The following is a 21,273-nucleotide window of genomic DNA, read 5'->3' as shown; positions in this document are numbered from 1 at the left end:
TCTGCCCACACCGGGGGACGTTTCACAAGGCCTGGATTGTGTTACCGCGTTCCTGCCGTCACGCGTGCCCCGGGCACGCCGGGCTGAGGGCCAGGGAAGCCGGGAGTCTGTCATCAGGCGTGGTTTTTCCCACAGTGCTATGGCGGGACAAGCGGTGGCTCTGCAGCACACTGCGGCCGGACGCGGGGGTACCCAGTGCCTGTCCCTCCCAATGGAAAACGCCACAGCCTTGGCTTGAAGGGCTGTGGGCAGGGGCCTGCCCCTCTAATGCCCCCCCACAGGGGTTCACCGGGCCGGAGGGAGGGTCTCCATCAGGAAATTAGTTGCCAGGGAGCTATGCCCCAGCCTGCCACCCACCCACCGCCCCTTCAGCCCCCTCCCGCATCCCAGGAGCCGGGATCCCCTCCAGCACAGGCCCCTCTCCCCGTGGGGACCCCCAGGGAGCTCCCACCCCGCCGAAGCCCCAAGGCTGTGACCCCCCGGGCCGTGGGGATGCGTGAGGCCCACTCGTCCGCCCGCAGCGAGCCGGACCTCGGCCTTGTGCAGGGCATCTGCGCTCCCGGAGAGGGACCGGGAACGGGGTGCCCGGGGGGAGGGGGCTACCCGCTGAGGCACCAAGGGCCGCAGTACGGCCGGGGGGGACGCGCCGCTCCCCGGGGGCTCTGTGCAACCCCGCCCGGGGCTGTGGGGTGGGCCCAGGCCCGGGGCAGGCTCAGGCCCGGGGGGGGGGGGGGGGGGGGGGGGGGGGGCTCCTGCGCCCACCGAGGGGCACCGCACGCCCAGCCGCCCTCCCTGCGTCCCCCCCCAAAAGGCCCCGCCCGCAGCGCCCCCTACAGCTAGCGTGGGGTGATCTGCGCCAGGCGTGGTCCAATCAGAGCAGGCGCCGAGCTGTCAACGCCTCTTCTCTCCGCCAATCGAAAGCAGCGAAGGGCGGGACCGGAGGAGGTCGGGCATCCCGCCGGAAGTGCACTCCAGGCACAACTTCCGTTCCTCTGCTGCACTTGGTCCCGCCTCCCGCCGCTCCTCCGTGTTCTGACGGGCTGCGTCTGCTGTCACAGAGGCTGCCCGAAAGCTGATTGGACAGCCCTCCTGGCTACGCGTCCCGCCCACATCCGGGTCTCTGAGGCGCGGAGGCGACGGTGCTGCGCCGCCATTGTGGTGGGGAAGCGCGGGGCGTCGCGGCAGCCGGTGAGGGCGGGCGGGGGGAGATGCGGGCCCGGGGGCCGGGTGGGGACGGCGGCGGAGAGGCCGGGGACGGGCCGGGGGCTGGCGCCGTCCCCCGCCCTGAGCTCCTCTCTCCACCCCCGCAGGTGCGTCGCCATGGCCACCGTCTTCCCGTACCGCGGCGGCTGCGCCCCGGTGCCCACCCCGCTGACGCCGCTGCCCGACTACATGTCTGAGGAGAAGCTGCAGGAGAAAGGTGGGTAGGGCCGGCCCCTGCAGCCCCAGCCTCCCCAGCGGGGCCGGGCCTGACGCCGCCGCCTTTCTGTCCCCGCAGCCCGCAAGTGGCAGCAGCTGCAGGCCAAGCGCTATGCGGAGAAGAGGAAATTCGGCTTCGTGGACGCGCAGAAGGAGGACATGCCCCCCGAGCACGTCCGCAAGATCATCCGCGACCACGGCGACATGACCAACAGGAAGTTCCGTCACGACAAACGCGTCTACCTGGGGTAAGGGAGCCCCCCCCCGCCGTGTGACACACGAGGAGCTGAGCCGAGTCCTCCTCTGCTGCGCTGTCAAGGCTCCTCGTTGGTCGTTAAAGGGAGAGCCGCTTCTCCAGAGGGCTTTCCCGGTCTGTTGTGCAGGGAAGGCGGCGTAGTAGCTCGAGGAGGGTGGGATAATCAGTTGCGCTAGGGCAGCAATCATAGAATCATAGAATGGTAAGGGTTGGAAGGGACCTTAAAGATCATCTGGAGAGGATGTGCGAAGGAATTCATTGCTTTGAATTTATGAGAAAAACGTTACCCTGGATAACACATTACCTTGGAAGAAGTGGAGGGAGAATGTGAAGTAGTCAGCGTATGTTTTTTGTATGATTGTGAAGCACCGTGGGTGCTGCTTTGCTGTTTGGGTTCAGAGAGCTATCTTACGCAGCTCATGATCCGCTGCACTAACTTATCGTCAGCCATAAAAAATCCAGAAACTCATTTGGAATTTTTAATTTGTAACGTTCTTAATGTGTGACAGTCTCTTAGAAGCCAAATAAATAGAAAATTTTTGGTAGTGAGATGCATAAAGCACAAGAATAGAATAGGAATTTCATGGATTTGTCACTGGAGGCCTTTACGAACAGGTTAGCTGAGCAGTTCTCAGGAGTGAAAGGTGTAGAGGTAATTGGGCTTGCAGCAGATGGACGGCGATTCTCTTGAGATCCCTTCCAACCCTGATTTTCCTCGATTTGTGGTTGTAGTGCTCTGAAGTACATGCCTCATGCTGTTCTGAAGCTCTTGGAGAACATGCCCATGCCCTGGGAGCAAATCAGGGATGTTCCAGTCTTGTACCATATCACAGGCGCCATCTCTTTTGTGAATGAGATTCCCTGGGTCATAGAGCCGGTGTACATTGCTCAGTGGGGGTAAGTGCCTTCTTCCTTTGCCCTGGTGGGAGCTTGTGAGCAAACACTCGTGCATCCACAGTAAAAGCGATGTTTAATGGTCTCTGGGTTTCTGCCAGGTCAATGTGGATTATGATGAGGCGAGAGAAGAGGGACAGGCGTCACTTCAAGAGGATGAGATTCCCCCCGTTTGATGATGAAGAACCCCCTCTGGATTATGCTGATAACATCCTGGATGTGGAGCCCCTGGAAGCGATTCAGCTTGAGCTGGATCCAGAGGAGGATGCCCCTGTGCTGGACTGGTTCTACGACCACCAGCCACTGAAAGACAACAGGAAGTACGTGCCTCTCTGGTAACACAATTTGCTGGGACAGGGGAGAAACAAATGCTCTACATAAATTACCTGTGCACAGCATATAACCTTTGGTTGTGTAATACTGGGCTGCATGTGATGTTGGTAGGGAGAAAAAACCTTCCCTCAGGGATGGGAGGGAGAATCTGACTGCTGTAAAGCTCTGTCATCAGTGTTCAGCGAGGGCAAACAAGGCTGCTCTGTCCAGGAGGGCTGCTGCATGTTTAACTGTGAAAACTCTGATGTTTTTGACCGTACAATAAAGATAAAAACTTAGATTTTCTGCTTGGAATTTGAACTGATGTTCGCTAAGAGTGCGCATACCTGCCAAAGGTTCTTGAGCGTGACTTCAGGTCTTGTGTGTCAGTTTGGATATGGAGGAGGAGAGGAACTGGAGCAGTGGGTATTTTCTGGGTAGGTGTACTCCTTAGTGGTCTTTAGCAGTCCTGCAGCCTTTCTTTCTGTCTAGAGGGGCCCCTGTGTTAGCTGTCCTTGCTATTTTCTGCGAATGATGGGCAGTGAAAAATGTTGGGTTATTTCTGATCCTGTGGTAAAGGCCCCGTTGTCTTTGGCTGTGTTCTGAGTGTCCGTGCTGTGTTGACTTGCAGGTACGTGAATGGCTCAACATACCAGCGTTGGCAGTTCACTCTCCCGATGATGTCCACGCTGTACCGGCTGGCCAATCAGCTGCTCACTGACCTTGTGGATGACAACTACTTCTATTTGTTTGACCTGAAAGCGTTCTTTACCTCCAAGGCACTGAACATGGCTATTCCTGGAGGTCCCAAGTTTGAGCCTCTTGTTAGAGACATCAATCTTCAGTAAGTATTGGGTTTAGGAGGAGGGAGATGTGGTTATCTGGAAAGAGGGCTAGGAGGGTTAATCTGTCATCAAGTGTCTTGCCTTGGGTGAGCTATTCCTGGGTATTGACTCTCTTTAGCATTAAGTCTGTGGTGTGCTAGCTGCGTTGGACACTGAATGGTTGTTAGTGTGAAGAGAAGGCTAAAGGAAAAGCACTGGTGTCATGTTTTTGGTGAAAAATGGTTGCCTTTCTGTCCCCCTGAATGCTTGTATAGCAATTTATTTTTGTCTCATTTGAGGGATGAAGACTGGAACGAATTTAATGACATCAACAAAATTATCATCAGGCAGCCGATCAGGACAGAGTACAAAATCGCTTTTCCGTACCTGTACAATAACCTGCCACACCATGTCCACCTGACCTGGTAAGCGCAGCAGCCTCAAGAGCAGGGAGGGGAGGGGAAAGCTGTCACGACACTCTAATACGTATTTTGTGTTGTAGGTATCATACTCCAAATGTCGTTTTCATTAAAACAGAAGATCCTGATCTCCCAGCTTTTTACTTCGATCCACTGATCAACCCCATTTCACACAGACATTCTGTCAAGGTGAGTCACTGTCCAAGAGAGCCTGTGATAAACCCTGTGTGTGGAGCTGATTTGGCTTGTGACCTTGCTTCTGGTGGCGGCACATGCATAGATATTTCAGGAGAAAGCAAAAGCAGTTTCACAAAAAAACCCACAGTTGCCATTTTAGTCTTTTTCTACTTCTAGAGTTGCACAAAGGTGTCTCCTTTGGTCTCTGTAGATAAAGTCCAATTAAGAGTGTTGGAGTCTTCTGATAGGTTATTTATCTTTTTGGTTGCCCTTGGAGTATTGATGGAGCTCTCCTTTGAGTTACCTCCAAAACATGTGGCTCAGGGTCTAGCCAGCGTTAGTTCTCAGGCCCACTGGGGCTTTGTGCTTCTCCGATACTCAGCACTGTCACACTTCTTCTGTGGGAGCAAAGAAATGATTTTTACTTGGTTAACTCGGAAAACTGAGCTGAAGCAACCAGGAAACAGAGGTTGTGTGGTGTTTCTGCATTTCAGAGTCAGGAACCGTTGCCTGATGATGATGAAGAGTTTGAGTTGCCAGAATTTGTGGAACCTTTCCTGAAGGATACCCCGCTCTACACAGATAACACAGCCAATGGCATTGCCCTGCTGTGGGCCCCGCGGCCCTTCAACTTGAGGTCTGGGAGGACTCGAAGAGCTCTTGATATCCCACTGGTCAAGAACTGGTGAGTTAGTTCCTGGGGGAAGGGGGTGTTCTAGTGATCGTGACTTTGTTGTCTTGTTACAAGGAAAATAAAACAAAAGACATACTGTGGTGACTGTTTCTGGAGATTTTAGGAGAGTTTCTGGAGACTTGTTCTCTAAGCAATGCGAGTTATCTCAAAAATTGAAATACGGTTTATCCCTAGGTATCGTGAGCACTGCCCAGCAGGCCAGCCAGTGAAAGTGCGAGTCTCCTATCAGAAGCTATTGAAATACTACGTTCTGAATGCACTTAAGCACAGACCTCCCAAGGCCCAGAAGAAGCGGTAAGTGGGGTTCTGTTCAGTGGGAAACTGCTGATCTGTGTAGGGGGCTCAGCTGATGATATTCCCTGCTCTCTCCAGGTACCTGTTCCGCTCCTTCAAGGCTACGAAGTTTTTCCAGTCGACGAAGCTGGACTGGGTGGAAGTAGGCCTGCAGGTGTGTCGCCAGGGCTACAACATGCTGAACCTGCTGATCCACAGAAAGAACCTGAACTACCTTCACTTGGATTACAACTTCAACCTGAAGCCAGTGAAGACCCTCACCACTAAGGTATTGGTCCATGTGCTGTCTTACTGGAGTAGAGTTCACCAGAAGATTAAGTACCTAGTGTGGTAAGACAGGCCACAGTGCCTCAGCTGTTCAGTTGTTGTACAGACTGACCAAACTGGAACTGTTTCACTCTTATGTAACATTGTTGCATAAATCCTGGATTTTTGTCTCTTCCAGGAAAGGAAGAAATCCCGTTTTGGTAATGCTTTCCATCTGTGCCGAGAGGTTCTGCGACTGACGAAGTTGGTGGTGGACAGCCATGTCCAGTACAGACTTGGAAATGTGGATGCGTTTCAGGTAGGCCCCTTTTTTTTTTTTTCCTCCTTTTTTTTCTCTAAAGGTGAGGAGGGGAAGGAAGAGGAGGAGTGGAATGTCTGGTCAGGCTTATATAGGATGCACAACGTGACTGAATGTTGCAGTGTTATGGAGAACAGGGGGAACAACGAAAGCACACAGCATTGGGTGAAATTCTGCTTTTACCCTAGCTTATAAGAATTGATCATTATACGAGTCAGTGTTAGGAGCTTTGCATGGCCTAATACGCTCTGCTCCTGGCTGTACAATGGGCCTGGCTTCTGAGGCAATATCCGTAGTGTTGGTGGTTGTCTCTGACTGTGCTCCCTGTGCTTCAGTTGGCAGATGGCTTGCAGTACATCTTTGCCCACGTGGGCCAGCTGACAGGAATGTACCGATACAAGTACAAACTGATGAGGCAGATTCGTATGTGCAAGGACCTGAAACATCTCATTTACTACAGGTTTAACACAGTAAGTTTCACCTTTCCACGTGATGGTGACCCCACGTAAACTGAGCAATGAGGGAGGGATTCCGGAGTGTCAGTAAGTGACCTGCTCTTAACCTGTCTCTCTTCCAGGGCCCTGTGGGCAAAGGTCCTGGCTGTGGCTTCTGGGCTCCAGGCTGGAGAGTATGGCTGTTCTTCATGAGGGGCATCACGCCACTGCTGGAGCGCTGGCTGGGGAATCTGCTGGCCAGGCAGTTTGAAGGTCAGCACATTGTGTAAATCTTGGATGCAGGAGGAGTGCGTGGTAAAGATTAATACTGTTTACTTGCCAGCTTGAACTCCAGTTTTCTGTTCCAGGCAGTGGTCTATATCCATGCTCCATGTCAATCCCAAGAGCTATTGACCACTTTAGAGCTCTTAGGAGATCAGTGCCCCCAGAAGAGATTGCAAATGGAAGTGGGATTCCCTGCTCCTTAGCAGGATGGGGTCGGGGTCCACAGCCTCCTAACCATCTGTGATGATGTTGTAATGTTGTGGCAGTGTAATTTCTTCAGACATCCTGCAGCTCGGTGCAATCCCGTGTTAGGAAGAAGGAGGAGCGCTGCCCAATAGTGTCACACTGCTGAAGTACTTTGCTTTTTTCAGGCCGTCACTCAAAGGGTGTAGCAAAGACTGTCACGAAGCAGCGTGTGGAGTCTCACTTTGACCTGGAGCTGAGGGCAGCCGTTATGCATGACATTCTGGACATGATGCCAGAAGGAATCAAACAGAACAAAGCCAGAACCATCCTGCAGCATCTGAGTGAGGCCTGGCGGTGCTGGAAGGCCAATATCCCCTGGAAGGTAAGTCTCTCACTTGGCCTTTTGGTTCAATTTTGACATCTTCTGGATGGAACTGCTCTTCTCACTCCTTGCTTTCCTGACGTTACTGTCCCTTCCCAGGTGCCAGGGCTGCCCACACCTATTGAAAACATGATCCTGAGGTATGTGAAGGCAAAAGCTGACTGGTGGACAAACACAGCTCACTACAACAGGGAGCGGATCCGTCGGGGTGCCACTGTAGACAAAACCGTCTGTAAGAAGAATCTGGGCCGGTTGACCAGACTCTACTTAAAAGCTGAGCAGGAACGGCAGCACAATTACTTGAAGGTATTTGTGTCCTACTTGAGGTTGCCCAGATTGGTGCTGTTTTTTAGGGAGGCTTTCACTGACTAATGCCGATGGTGTGGTTCTGCAGGACGGGCCTTACATCACTGCGGAAGAGGCTGTTGCAGTGTACACAACCACAGTGCACTGGCTGGAAAGCAGGAGGTTCTCACCCATTCCCTTCCCCCCGCTGTCCTACAAGCATGACACCAAGTTGCTCATATTAGCCCTGGAGAGGCTGAAGGAAGCTTACAGGTAGGCAGTGGGAAGTGATTGTGTTCTGCAGGGGCAGACATCTGCACTGGGAAAGGCTTCTGAAGCTATTTTGTGATCTGTTGTTCCTGGAATTGAATATGTTGTAAAATTTACCCTGATGGTCTGGTAAGGGCTGTAGGTTGTGGTACTGCCAAGGTTGACTGGGGGTTCTTCGTGGGCTCTGCCACTTGGGGCTTCTAAGCTCGGGGATGTGGGTTGTGAAGAGTTATGGATCATATCTTGATCTGCTTGGTTGAACGGTGTCTTTGATCGGTTTAATGCAGTGGTCGTTGGTTTGTTCATGCTTGGATATGCGAGTTGTTGTTTCTCTCTTTCAGTGTGAAATCTCGCCTGAATCAGTCGCAGAGAGAAGAGTTGGGCTTGATTGAACAGGCTTATGATAATCCTCACGAAGCTCTGTCCAGAATCAAGCGACACCTTTTAACTCAGAGAGCCTTCAAGGAGGTAAGTGTCCTGGTGAGAGCCAGACTATACTAAAAGTACCCAGGAACTCAGTGGTGCTAAGACTTCGTGTTCTCCGTCAGCTGTAAGCATCTGTTTTGCCTCTTCTTTTTTTAGGTGGGTATTGAGTTCATGGATCTCTACAGCCACTTGGTTCCTGTGTATGATGTTGAGCCCTTGGAGAAAATCACAGATGCTTATCTGGATCAGTACTTGTGGTATGAGGCTGATAAGCGAAGACTCTTCCCTCCATGGATCAAACCTGCTGACACTGAACCTCCTCCACTGTTGGTGTACAAGTGGTGCCAAGGTTAGTGGGATTTGTATTCCATGCAAAAAGTTTTCTTATCAGGAACTTGCTTCCTACGAGTCCCCTTGGGAGCTAAGTTTTCATATTTGCGACTAGCACTCAATAGTCGTTACAATCTGAAACTGTTTTGATGGTTTTTTATATATATATATATATGTGTATATGTATATACGTATGTACTGGAGGAGGAGAACTTCCACAGCATTTGTGGTTGGTTCTTCTTCCCATTTCTGGATAGACTGGAAGGACCAGAGGCTGAAAAATCAGGCATTACAGGAAATACCTTGACTTCCTGTGCCCAAAAGGGCTCTTCTGTGCTCTGATTTGTCAGATAACATGACAAGCTTGTTTGTCTCCTCAGGCATTAATAATCTGCAAGATGTTTGGGAAACGAGCGAAGGTGAATGCAATGTGATGCTGGAATCTCGCTTTGAGAAGATGTATGAGAAGATTGACCTGACGTTGCTCAACAGGCTGTTGCGTCTTATTGTTGATCACAACATTGCTGACTACATGACAGCCAAGAACAACGTGGTGATCAACTACAAGGTGATGATTGCTGTCAGGAAAGGGAGTTTGTGGACTGTAAAACAGAGAGGTTTTGGACCCCTGGGGGAGGAGGGGACACAAGACTTGCTAGAGAGAGAAGTAGTGGTGGGGGAGCAAGAAAGGTCCTGCTAAAGAGCAACTGCTCGGGTAAAAGGTCTCTGATATATCGTGACAGGTTCTCACAATTCCACTTCATTTCCTCAGGACATGAATCACACAAACTCCTATGGGATTATTCGTGGGCTGCAGTTTGCATCCTTCATTGTCCAGTATTATGGGCTTGTGATGGATCTGCTGGTGCTGGGTCTGCACCGTGCCAGTGAAATGGCTGGGCCTCCCCAGATGCCAAATGACTTCCTCAGCTTCCAAGACATTGCCACTGAGGTGGCCCATCCCATTCGCCTCTTCTGCAGATACATCGACCGGATTCACATCTTCTTCAGGTGAGAGCTCAGGGGCCCTGCTTTCCTCAGCTGAACTTTAGTTCTGGCATCTTGCAGCAGATGCTGCAGAAGTGTGGCAATTAGTATGCTCTTACTCCAGGCTTTTGTTCCCTTTGCTAAGAAAGGTCAGGAACATTTGAATTGACAGGCTCTCCAGAACAATTGGGTGTCCACATGCCTGCTCTTGCTTTCTCAGTGTGCTTTTCTGTAGCTTCACTGGACCAGCAGAGAAGCAATGTCAAAAGTTCAATTGTTACAGATTTTCCACTGGTGAAATAAGCCTTTTCTGGCTTCCCAGCAAGTGGACATAGAATTTTATGTCTGTTCATGGAAAGATAACCCAAACAGTCATGGGTTGCTCTATGCTAATGAAGCTGAAACCCCTTTTCAGTGGGAGGATACAGAAATTGGAGGATACAGGAATTGGATAGTTATCTTCAAACATGCTGCAGCAAACAGCTATCTTTAAGCAAGTCCTTGTCTGTCTGGGCAGACTGGTGTTCTGAGAAGTTGGTCCTGTAACTCCAGATCCTCTTCTGTGCGTCTTCAGGTTTACAGCAGATGAGGCGAGAGACTTGATTCAGCGGTACCTGACGGAGCATCCGGATCCCAACAACGAGAACATTGTAGGCTACAACAACAAAAAGTGCTGGCCCCGGGATGCTCGGATGCGCCTCATGAAACACGATGTGAACCTGTAAGGGCTGCAAACTGGAAAAAAACAAGTGGTGGGAGGGTGGGAGAATCAGCTTTGATAAATAACTGTTGGAGGCTGATAGGCAGGTGCTCAAGAAGACAAATAAGAAGAGGTGAGAGGTCTGTGCTGTAATTCTGACAGTGAGAGACTGTACAGTGCGAGGAAGGCACTGAGAACGTAGAATTGTAGAATGGGATGGGTTGGGTTGGGTTGGGAGAGACCGTGCCCAGTTTCCATTGCTCCCAGTAACAGACAGCCTGTTGCTGTGCCCCGTCTTGTTTTTCAGTGGTCGTGCTGTATTCTGGGATATCAAGAACCGCTTGCCTCGATCCGTCACCACCGTGCAGTGGGAGAATAGCTTCGTATCCGTTTACAGCAAGGATAACCCCAATTTGCTGTTCAACATGTGTGGGTTTGAGTGCCGCATCTTGCCCAAGTGCCGCACCAGCTATGAGGAGTTCACCCACAAGGATGGTGTCTGGAACCTGCAGAATGAGGTAGGGCGAGGCGTTGGCAGGCTGGGAGAGCTGTCCCTGCTTGGCCTGTACCTGGCATCAGAGCAGGGCTTGTGCTTGCTGGGCAGGGGCATCTACAGCACGTGTTGGCCAGCTGTGTAGCTGGGACCCCCAGCACGTAGGGTTAAAATGAACTGGGTGAACTTTCCTTCCTGAGAGGGATGGGAAGTCCTTGGCTGGCGATGAGCGGAGACCTGAAACTGTAGAGGTGCTCTTCAGCCTCTTCTCTCCCTGTGTTTCTTAAACACCTGATGGCAAGAGCTCACCTTCCCGTCTGTTGGAGAGAAGGCTCGCAGGAGGGAACTGATGGCTCTGTGCTCTTGCAGGTCACCAAGGAGCGCACAGCTCAGTGCTTCCTGCGTGTGGATGACGAGTCTATGCAGAGGTTTCACAACAGAGTGAGACAGATCCTCATGGCGTCTGGCTCCACAACCTTCACCAAGGTAAGGTGGGAGGAAGACACACGACAGCTTTCTGCAGATGCTTGGCGAATGGGCTGTGAACTGATCCTTTGCCTTCCTTTCTAGATTGTCAATAAATGGAATACAGCTCTGATTGGCTTGATGACGTATTTCCGGGAAGCTGTTGTAAATACTCAGGAGTTGCTTGATTTGCTGGTGAAGTGTGAAAATAAAATCCAGACTCGAATCAAAATTGGTCTGAATTCCAAAATGCCCAGCCGTTTTCCACCGGTGGTGTTTTACACCCCTAAAGAGCTGGGAGGGCTGGGCATGCTCTCTATGGGCCACGTTCTCATCCCGCAGTCTGACCTGAGGTGAGTTGTGCTGCTCTGTCCTAAATGCCCGTGTGAGTAGAGTGTTTTGTTAGATACTCTTTGCCCTGAAAATATATGAGAATGCTAAACCATGCCGTGTTACAGATATATGTTACCTTTACAGTAGGTCATGGTGGTGTGACCCGTGAAGTCCTGTCGCCCCTACCTCACTCTCGTGCCTCTTTGCTGCAGGTGGTCCAAGCAGACAGATGTTGGCATCACTCACTTCCGCTCAGGAATGAGTCACGAGGAGGACCAGCTCATCCCAAATTTGTATCGTTACATCCAGCCATGGGAGAGTGAGTTCATTGACTCTCAGAGAGTGTGGGCAGAGTATGCCCTCAAGCGCCAAGAGGCTATAGCCCAGAACAGGTATGTTTCCATGTGCAATCACAGATCATTGTGTGTGAGGACAGGCAGTGGGGTGAAGCATCACGCTATCTTCAGGTTCTGGAGACCTTGCTGGTCCTGTGATAGATGCTACAGGCCGCCTGCAAAGCTGCTGTCTTACCTCTGGAGGAGGTACGGACTCTGCGAGCAGATAGTGCACCCTTGGCATAGTTTAAGGGAAATGGTATGCCAGGTGGTGCCAGGAAAAGCTGACGTCAGACCCACTTGCAGTTAGTTCTGTGCACTTACAAGGGCAGGCTTTCCTCTGGGCTGTTTGGCAGCTGTTCATGGTGATGGCTATAGACGCTTTGCTGAGCCTCCGAGTGTTTGGCGTTTTAGAACGTCTCCTGCCAGAGCCCGGAGGTCTGTGTTATTTCTGTGAACTCGTCACCTGAAATATTCATTGATGCGTTGCTGTAAAATTGAGAGGTAACAAAGTGTGGGGATTTTTTTTTTTCAGGCGTCTGACGCTGGAGGATCTGGAGGACTCCTGGGACAGGGGAATTCCTCGTATTAACACCCTTTTCCAGAAGGACCGGCATACCCTAGCTTATGACAAAGGGTGGAGAGTCAGGACTGACTTCAAACAGTATCAGGTATGGTCTGTGAGTTTCTCTGGCAGAGTGTGAGGTTCAGATAACGTGTTCCAGACAATGTCCCTTCACCTTGCGTTCCTGCAGGTGCGCTTCCTTGTCTGCCTGCTATGGGAAGAGCTTAGAGTCATGTGTCAGGGCTGGTAGAGGCTGTTGAGAACCAGGTGCTCCAAAATCTGTAGCTAGCCACTTTTGAAGCATTTGGATAGATTGCTGTGTCTTGGGGAACACCACGCTTAGTGCAACTGAGTATTAAGAAATCAGTTCTGAAGAGGGAAAAAAGATCCCAAAACAAACATTCCAAAATCTTAAGTTTTAAGAACAGTGGAAAAAAAATATTACTTAAAGCCTGTAATGGTAGCTCTGCAGAAGGCCAGTCCCTGAAGGATAAAAACATCATCTTAGGTTCTACCCAATCTGAATTGCGTGGTTGTACTGATTGAACTCATGTTGTAGATTAGCTGTGTCCTCCAGGACTGAGGGCATGAATCTTTTTACTTGTTATCTGACATCATCATCGTCTTGGTCTCTACAATTAGTGCAGCCAGGTTAAATGATCTGAATACAAAGCTGCTCACTGGTGTGCTGTTGTCTCCAGGTCCTGAAACAGAACCCGTTCTGGTGGACGCATCAGCGCCATGATGGCAAACTCTGGAACCTGAACAACTACCGCACTGATATGATCCAGGCACTTGGTGGAGTGGAAGGGATCCTGGAGCACACTCTCTTCAAGGGCACTTACTTCCCTACATGGGAGGGTCTCTTCTGGTAAGAGAAACCTTGGTTTGTCTTGCAAAATGGAGCTTAGTGGTGCACCAGCAGGAGTCCTGGGCTCAAACTGAACTGATTCTGTTGAGCCTTTTCTGTTTTTTTTGGCCTTTTTGGTCATCACTTGAGCACGCTGTGTAGTTCAGTTGTGAGGGCACCTGGGACTGGACTGTAACTGACCTTCAGCATGCAAATCCATGGGAATTTATTTGCATGAAACAATCTTCCCTGCTTCCAGTGTGGGTGTTCCCTGTTATATGTGGCACATAGCAGTCAGCGGAGATGAGGGACATCTTGTGGAATTGCTTGTCTGCCCGTTCTAGGGAGAAGGCCAGTGGCTTTGAGGAGTCCATGAAGTGGAAGAAGCTGACGAATGCCCAGAGATCGGGTTTGAACCAAATTCCAAACAGAAGATTCACCTTGTGGTGGTCTCCTACCATTAACAGAGCCAACGTGAGTACCTGGAGTTTGTACTCGTAGGAGCTTCCACTGAAATCAGAGCAGTTAATCAATCTAACTGATTCTTCAAAACATTTTTTACGGATGAACTAAACCTCCTGAACAGTACCTGTTCTGTTTTCTAAACTTCATCAGTTGTGCTCTTGCATGTTCTTACAGCTGCTTTTCCTTTGCAGGTCTATGTTGGATTTCAGGTGCAGCTGGATTTGACAGGCATCTTCATGCACGGCAAGATCCCCACGCTGAAGATTTCTCTCATTCAGATTTTCCGAGCTCACTTGTGGCAAAAGATCCACGAGAGCATAGTAATGGATTTGTGTCAGGTGGGCAGTATGTTAATTTGGGTTGTTTCGGTGCAATGCGCGCACGCTCCTCGTGTGCCAGCAGCCTCCTGCTAGCAACAGCGATTGTCCGAGAGGTCGTACAGGGCTCCCCCTTCTCCAGTGATTTGACAGGGAAGGGGAGGAAATGGGATTTTCCTGGATGCCTGGTTTAGCTCTGTGCTGAGGATAGATTTGGTAGCTAGGTTGCCTGAGCACAACTCACCTTTGACTGCATTTTCCCCAGGTGTTTGATCAAGAGCTGGATGCTCTGGAGATTGAGACGGTGCAGAAAGAGACAATCCATCCCAGGAAGTCGTACAAGATGAACTCCTCGTGTGCAGATATCCTTCTCTTTGCTTCCTATAAGTGGAACGTGTCGCGTCCATCGTTGCTTGCAGATTCCAAGTGAGTGTTCCCCTTTTCCCCCTCCTTGATCTTGCTGCTGAGCCTGTCATCCTGAGCCAAAGTCCGTATCTCTCGGATGGTAGGGTTGGTTTTCTTTGGGGACACAGGAGCACACAATTAGGCCTGGCAAAGTGCAGTACTTGTTTGGGTAGATGGTTGCAGCACCTCCAGCACCCCCTTCTGCAAACTGTGAAGACTGTCTTTGCTGCTGTTCTCTCCTCTGGGTGCTCTTTCCTGAGCCAGAGCTCAGGAGCTCTGCAGGGCTCTTCAGGGAAGCCCACAAAGCTGTGTTGTCCTAGGACCAGAATCGAGTGAATCGGATGCACCCGTGCTGTGTTCAGTTCAACTGAATCCTCACCAGACAATCCCCAGGGCAGGCGACCCTCATGACTGCACAGTAGAGGAGCAGCTGTGCTCCTTTGTTTAAAGCTGCAGCTGAACCCCATTGGCTGAGGGTTTCTCTTGACAGCTTCTGCACTCAGCTGCTGTGTGGAGAGAGTAGTAGAGTCCCTTTTCGGGATGCTATGTAGGTAGTACCTATGCAGGAGTACTGCTTGGTGGCAGTTACTCTGTCAAAGACACGCAGCAACTGCAGGAGAGTTTTGTTCAAGATTGAGTTGTTCTGGCTTGCTTTCTCCTTAGAGATGTGATGGACAGCACCACCACTCAGAAGTACTGGATAGATATCCAGCTGCGCTGGGGCGATTACGATTCCCATGATATCGAGCGCTACGCCAGAGCCAAGTTCCTGGACTACACCACAGACAACATGAGTATCTATCCATCTCCCACTGGTGTGCTGATTGCCATTGATCTGGCCTACAACTTGCACAGGTGAGATCTACACTGTCTGTATTTGAACTGAAATTGGTAGTTTGTGGCTTTGTCTCGGTGCATCTCTGCACTGGGTTGTATCCTGGGCAGGAGGATGAGGGGGAAAAGGCAGAAGCCAGAGGTGTGCAGTGAATGGGTCGGGCATCTGGGCAGTCCTTTCAGGTTGCCCGATGTCTGCTCGTTTAATGATAACGGCTCCGTTCTCCCAGCTCATGTATGATTGTTTTCTTCGGAGATTTCTGTCAGACTGTGGAGCTGAAGGGCAGGCCTTGTTTCTAGGCCCCCTACAAGTGGGGTCAACTGTTCTTCACTGGAAATCTAGAGGGAAAGTCCCAGCAAGCACGTCTCTGTCTCCAGTGTGCTTGTTAGAGAAGATGCAGCTTTTCTGGGGCTGCCGCAGGCGTGTGCTGTGGCTTCCCACTGAGAGGAGGCGTGGGGAGCAGCTCCCAGGGGCATTGCAAGAGAAATGCGACAGCAGTACTCAGCAGGCAGAAAGGTGCCTGGCTGCTGAGTGGAAAGACTTGGGCGTGGCTGTTGTCTCTTCTGAGATGAAGAGACAACATCTCAACAACCAGGTCTTCTGTTTGTTTACTTCTTCAGCGCTTATGGGAACTGGTTCCCTGGGAGCAAACCTCTGATCCAGCAGGCCATGGCCAAAATTATGAAAGCAAATCCCGCGCTGTACGTGTTGAGAGAACGAATCCGCAAGGGGCTGCAGCTGTACTCGTCTGAGCCCACAGAACCGTACCTTTCCTCCCAGAACTACGGCGAGCTCTTCTCCAACCAGATCATCTGGTTTGTGGATGACACCAATGTGTACCGCGTGACCATTCACAAGGTGAGGCCAGGGGTGGTTCTGCAGGGGGGAGGGACAGGGGCTGTACATGACCTGTGCTCGGGGCGGTTGTGGAGACATGCGTGGTGGAAAACTAGGAATCGACATGGACCCAGATTTTTGCAGTGTGTGCAGAGCAGCTCTTAGGCTTTTAATACAGTTCCTGCTCAACACACACAGCGAGTTGGCTGTTGTGTAAAGGTGTGGATGGGCTACATTTATCTGGCTGTACTTTTCACTTTTGCTTGTTTTCTCAGACTTTTGAAGGGAACTTGACCACAAAACCCATCAACGGAGCCATTTTCATCTTCAATCCCAGAACTGGACAGCTCTTCCTGAAGATCATCCATACGTCCGTGTGGGCAGGGCAGAAGCGTCTGGGACAGGTAGGGCCTTGGCCGCCTGCTGGGCTTCGGGCTGCGAGCTGGGGTGGGCTCTGACTGCCTGGGACACTCACCTGAGCAGAAGTCGTCTTGGGGGTCTTCAGCCTCCGGCCTCTCAGCAAGTTTGGTGTTTCAATTTGCAGTGTGTAACCTGTGCTCAGGCGAGCGTTAGTGTGGGATATGGAAGTAGAAGAGTGCAGGCGTTGACGGTGCAAGGTTTGTGAGGCTCTGAGGTGTACGGAGCTCACATCCTCAAGTAGGGCTTGAGAAACAGTGCAGGTCTCACTGTCACAGCAAATCACGCCCCACTTGGCTGTACATCCAGTGCGGTGAGAAGACTCTCAGGTGGCAGAGCCAGGGAGGCGGTGTGCCCGGCTGTTTTTTCTGAGCCAGTCAGGCGTAACAGCTCCAGGAATGGGAACGTCCCTCTGTGATCAGCAAGAAGGAAACGCTGGGCCTTGTCACTGATCTGGAACAAGCCATAAATTCCATTTGTATTTTTAGAATTTGGTTTCAGCCTCTCTCATTCCCCAAGGCGTGGAGAGTCTGCTGTCAGCAGGGAGTCATTTCCCTAACCCTGCTGTCTTTCCGTAGCTGGCCAAGTGGAAGACTGCTGAAGAAGTGGCGGCCTTGATTCGGTCGCTTCCTGTGGAGGAGCAGCCGAAGCAGATCATAGTGACGCGGAAGGGCATGTTGGACCCACTGGAGGTAACAATGCAATACGGCTCTGTGGGGACGTTGTCAGACCTTTGGGAGATTGCAGAACAGTCCTGTGTTCCTGTGAAGGGCTTTATCTGGACTGCTGGTCTGCAGTAGCTGTGAGCTAACTGCTCTTCTCGATAAACTCCAGGTGCACTTGCTGGATTTCCCCAATATTGTCATCAAAGGCTCAGAGTTGCAGCTGCCATTCCAGGCCTGTCTGAAAGTGGAAAAGTTCGGTGATCTCATCCTGAAGGCTACCGAACCCCAGATGGTTCTCTTCAATCTCTACGATGACTGGCTGAAAACCATCTCTTCCTACACGGTAAGCACGGCGTGCCCGGTCGGCGTTTTGCTTTGCCACTGATGGAGGAGGCAGGAGCCAAGGCTGCAGGGATCCCTCCCGGTTTGTTGCTTGGGAGCACCTGGCTCTGGCCTGCCTGCGTTTTCCTGCAGATTGATTCTGCTGGCGCTTCCCGGGCAGTGTTGGTGTGCCCAACCGTAGCGGTGCTGTACTAGGGCCTCATGTAGTTGGTTTCTTCCCTTCTGACTAGCTGCATCTTTTTGTTTCTTCTCCAAGGCGTTCTCTCGTCTGATTCTGATTCTGCGGGCACTACATGTGAATAATGATCGAGCCAAAGTTATTCTGAAACCAGACAAGACGACCATAACGGAGCCTCACCACATCTGGCCAACCCTGACAGATGAGGAGTGGATCAAGGTGGAGGTGCAGCTGAAGGATCTCATCCTTGCTGACTACGGCAAGAAGAACAAGTAAGCCACTGTCCAGCTGCGATAATCCCGTCAGCCTTTCCTTCGTGCCCTAAAGATTGTGTGGCCAGAGTGCTCCTTGTGAAGAGCAGATGACTTGCAAGGGCCTTTGGCAATGAACTGTCAGCTTTGTAGGGAGACTGGTTCTTGTTATTAACTGCTTCCTAGCGAGGCAGATAAAAATGTCTGCACCGAGCCTTTTCTGATCTGCGCATCGTGTGATTTGGTCCCTTCTCTTGTCCAAGAAGTTGTGGTTTCATTTTTCACGGATGTTCTGAGCTTGTGCCTTGGTGAGAAGGGTCCAGAATGTATTTTGAAATGCCTGACTTGGGTGGATTTTCTCTTTCAGTGTAAACGTTGCGTCCCTGACACAGTCGGAGATCCGAGACATCATCCTGGGCATGGAGATCTCTGCCCCCTCGCAGCAGCGACAGCAGATTGCGGAAATTGAGAAGCAAACCAAGGAGCAGTCACAGCTGACGGCCACGCAGACCCGCACCGTTAACAAACACGGGGATGAAATCATCACCTCTACAACCAGCAACTACGAAACCCAGACTTTCTCCTCGAAGACGGAGTGGCGAGTCAGGTAGGAGGGCAGGCAGGGCTGCTGTGCCAGGAGGAGGTCACAGTGCTTGGGAAGGGATCCGTGCGCCCTCCGATAGTTGTCTGATCTCCTCTAATGCTTGTCTCCTCTTCACAGAGCGATTTCTGCTGCCAACCTCCACCTGCGAACAAACCACATCTACGTGTCGTCAGACGATATAAAGGAGACGGGCTATACCTACATCCTTCCCAAGAACGTGCTGAAGAAATTCATCTGCATCTCGGATCTGCGGGCCCAGGTGAGCGTGCGAGGAGTCTGTTACAGCCGTGCTCCACGCCGCTGGGGCACGCACCCGTCCTGGGCAGGCAGGGCCTGGTGGCGAAGGGCTGGGAACTTGGTGCTGTGTCCGTGCGAAGCGCTCTGTGCTCCAGACAGACACGGGCCCTACAGCTGAGCACACAGGTTCTAGCCAGGTGCTGATGCCTCCTCGTGGCCCAGACTTGGGGGGGAAACTCAGCACTGAACCAAATTACAGTGTTGTAATTTGTTGTTTGTAATTAGCTACTGGAGAGAGTCCAGCGGAGGGCTATGAGGATGGTGGGGGGACTGGAGCATCTCTCCTACGAGGAGAGGCTGAGGGAGCTGGGCTTGTTCAGCCTGGAGAAGAGAAGGCTGAGAGGGGACCTTAGAAATGCTGATAAATATCTGCAGGGTGGGTGTCAGGAGGACGGGGCCAGACTCTGTTCAGTGGTGCCCAGCGACAGGACAAGGGGCAACAGGCACAAACTGAAGCAGAGGAAGTTCCAGCTGAACACGAAGAAGAACTTCTTCCCTCTGAGGGTGACGGAGCCCTGGCCCAGGCTGCCCAGGGAGGTTGTGGAGTCTCCTCTGGAGATATTCAAGACTCACCTGTATGCGGTGCTGTGCAGCCTGCTCTGGGTGACCCTGCTTCAGCAGGGGGTTGGACTGGGTGTCCCACAGAGGGCCCTTCCAACCCCCACCATGCTGTGATTCTGTTGTCCTCTGGCGAGAACCTGCCAACCAGGAGATGCTCTCCTCAGGAGCTGAGGGCAGGGCCCAGCCACGCTGACATGGTTACGTGGAGGTCTCGTCTGGGTTTCTAAGGCGGCGTCTGTGTTCCTAGATTGCAGGTTACCTGTATGGAGTGAGCCCTCCTGATAACCCCCAAGTGAAGGAGATCCGGTGCATTGTGATGGTGCCGCAGTGGGGAACGCACCAGACGGTGCATCTCCCGGGGCAGCTGCCGCAGCACGAGTATCTCAAGGTGAGCTGAGCCGCTGCTGCCGCTGCGGGTGGAGGAGCACCGTCTGCAGCAGCGGGGACCGGAGGTGGTGGGGCAGCCTCCCTCGCTCTGCTGGAGATGGGGGCCTGGAGGACCTGGGATGGGGTGGAAGCCAAGCCTTAGTCCTGCTGTGCTTGAAGCAGTGGGGTTTTAAACGTCTTTAATTTCTCCCACTCTCTTTTTGTCAGGAAATGGAACCTCTGGGGTGGATTCACACCCAGCCAAATGAGTCCCCTCAGCTCTCGCCGCAGGATGTCACCACCCACGCCAAGGTCATGGCTGACAACCCCTCCTGGGATGGGGAGAAGACCATCATCATCACCTGCAGGTGAGAGCAGGGAGGCTGCCGAGGGCCCGGTGGGGACAGCGCTCGGGAACGCGCTGAGGTCTCCAAGTAAACGTTTGGCAGAAGAGGAGACTTTGCTCATTTCTGGTTTCCCCCCTCTGCCCCATCTCTGCTTCCTTCCTCCCAGTTTTACACCGGGCTCCTGCACGCTGACGGCCTACAAGCTGACCCCGAGCGGCTACGAGTGGGGCAGGCAGAACACGGACAAGGGGAACAACCCCAAGGGCTACCTGCCATCCCACTACGAGCGCGTGCAGATGCTGCTCTCGGATCGCTTCCTCGGCTTCTTCATGGTCCCAGCGCAAGGGTCCTGGAACTACAACTTCATGGGTGAGCTGCCCCGGGGAGGGAGGTGGCGGGGGTGGCTTGGGGAGGAGACGGAGGTGGCTCCTCGGGGAAGCGTTCCTGCCCGTCCCTAGGCGTGATGTCCCTGGGAGTGGCTGGCGGGGACACCGGCGTGGTGGTCTGACCTTTCCTTGGGGCCGGCGCTGGGCTGTCGCTTCTCGGTGGTTTTTCAGCGGTGAGAGAGCAAACCAATAGAGGGGAGGAGTGGACGTCTTGTGTTTGGGGGTTGTCGTGTCTGTTACCGCTGAACAATTAATCCCTGTCAGGCGATAGAGGTGATGATGGAAAACGCAGGGGAAAAGCTGTGCCCGGAGGGGGGGTGGCAGGAGGTGCTGCTGTGGTGAACGGCGGCGGAGGGGGGCAGGCAAAACTTGATGAGTAGAAAAGGACTGGGGGAACCCGAAGGGCGATGATTTTGTGGATTCAGACTCTCCCTTCCTGCACGCTCTGCTCAAAAATGGCCGTGTGAGGTTCGGCGGGGGGTGACGGGCTTCTCTCCTCCAGGCGTTCGCCACGACCCCAACATGAAGTACGAGCTGCAGCTCGCCAACCCCAAGGAGTTCTACCACGAGGTCCATCGCCCTTCGCATTTCCTCAACTTCGCCCTGCTGCAGGAGGGGGAGGTCTACTCCGCCGACCGCGAGGATCTCTACGCCTAGGCCTGTCCCCCCGTCCCCCCCCAGTACTGTTGATATTCAACAGCGTGTCCGTGCCCCCCCCCCCCCGCGTTGTTGTACCCTCTCCAGTCGCTCAATAAATTTTTTAGGAACGGGAGCGCTGCCGGTGAGGTCCCGCCCCGGGGGGAGGGCCCGGACGGGGCGG

At 52.4% G+C, this 21,273-nt stretch overlaps 1 protein-coding gene across 1 annotated transcript; it reads left to right on the top strand.

The window, feature by feature from the left end:
* Nucleotides 1-1,111: 1,111 nt before the first annotated feature.
* Nucleotides 1,112-21,225, top strand: PRPF8 (pre-mRNA processing factor 8). Its single transcript, XM_075439884.1, has 43 exons — nt 1,112-1,188; nt 1,311-1,420; nt 1,499-1,667; nt 2,408-2,572; nt 2,671-2,889; nt 3,513-3,725; nt 4,005-4,130; nt 4,208-4,313; nt 4,796-4,986; nt 5,170-5,289; nt 5,368-5,557; nt 5,735-5,854; nt 6,190-6,324; nt 6,432-6,561; nt 6,945-7,141; nt 7,241-7,447; nt 7,536-7,699; nt 8,038-8,164; nt 8,279-8,471; nt 8,833-9,020; nt 9,225-9,463; nt 10,014-10,160; nt 10,447-10,657; nt 11,002-11,118; nt 11,203-11,450; nt 11,643-11,822; nt 12,301-12,436; nt 13,032-13,201; nt 13,525-13,654; nt 13,837-13,983; nt 14,228-14,388; nt 15,031-15,222; nt 15,823-16,060; nt 16,315-16,443; nt 17,035-17,148; nt 17,291-17,464; nt 17,720-17,913; nt 18,260-18,499; nt 18,614-18,755; nt 19,602-19,742; nt 19,949-20,088; nt 20,234-20,436; nt 20,956-21,225. Exons 2-43 carry the CDS (start codon nt 1,321-1,323, stop codon nt 21,108-21,110), a joined length of 7,008 nt encoding a protein of 2,335 aa, XP_075295999.1. The 5' UTR covers nt 1,112-1,188; nt 1,311-1,320; the 3' UTR covers nt 21,111-21,225.
* Nucleotides 21,226-21,273: the final 48 nt, after the last annotated feature.

This window comes from Opisthocomus hoazin, chromosome 20 (genome assembly GCF_030867145.1).
Source record: "Opisthocomus hoazin isolate bOpiHoa1 chromosome 20, bOpiHoa1.hap1, whole genome shotgun sequence".
Taxonomy (NCBI): Eukaryota; Metazoa; Chordata; class Aves; order Opisthocomiformes; family Opisthocomidae; genus Opisthocomus; species Opisthocomus hoazin.
This window is presented reverse-complemented; position numbering and strand designations above follow the sequence as displayed.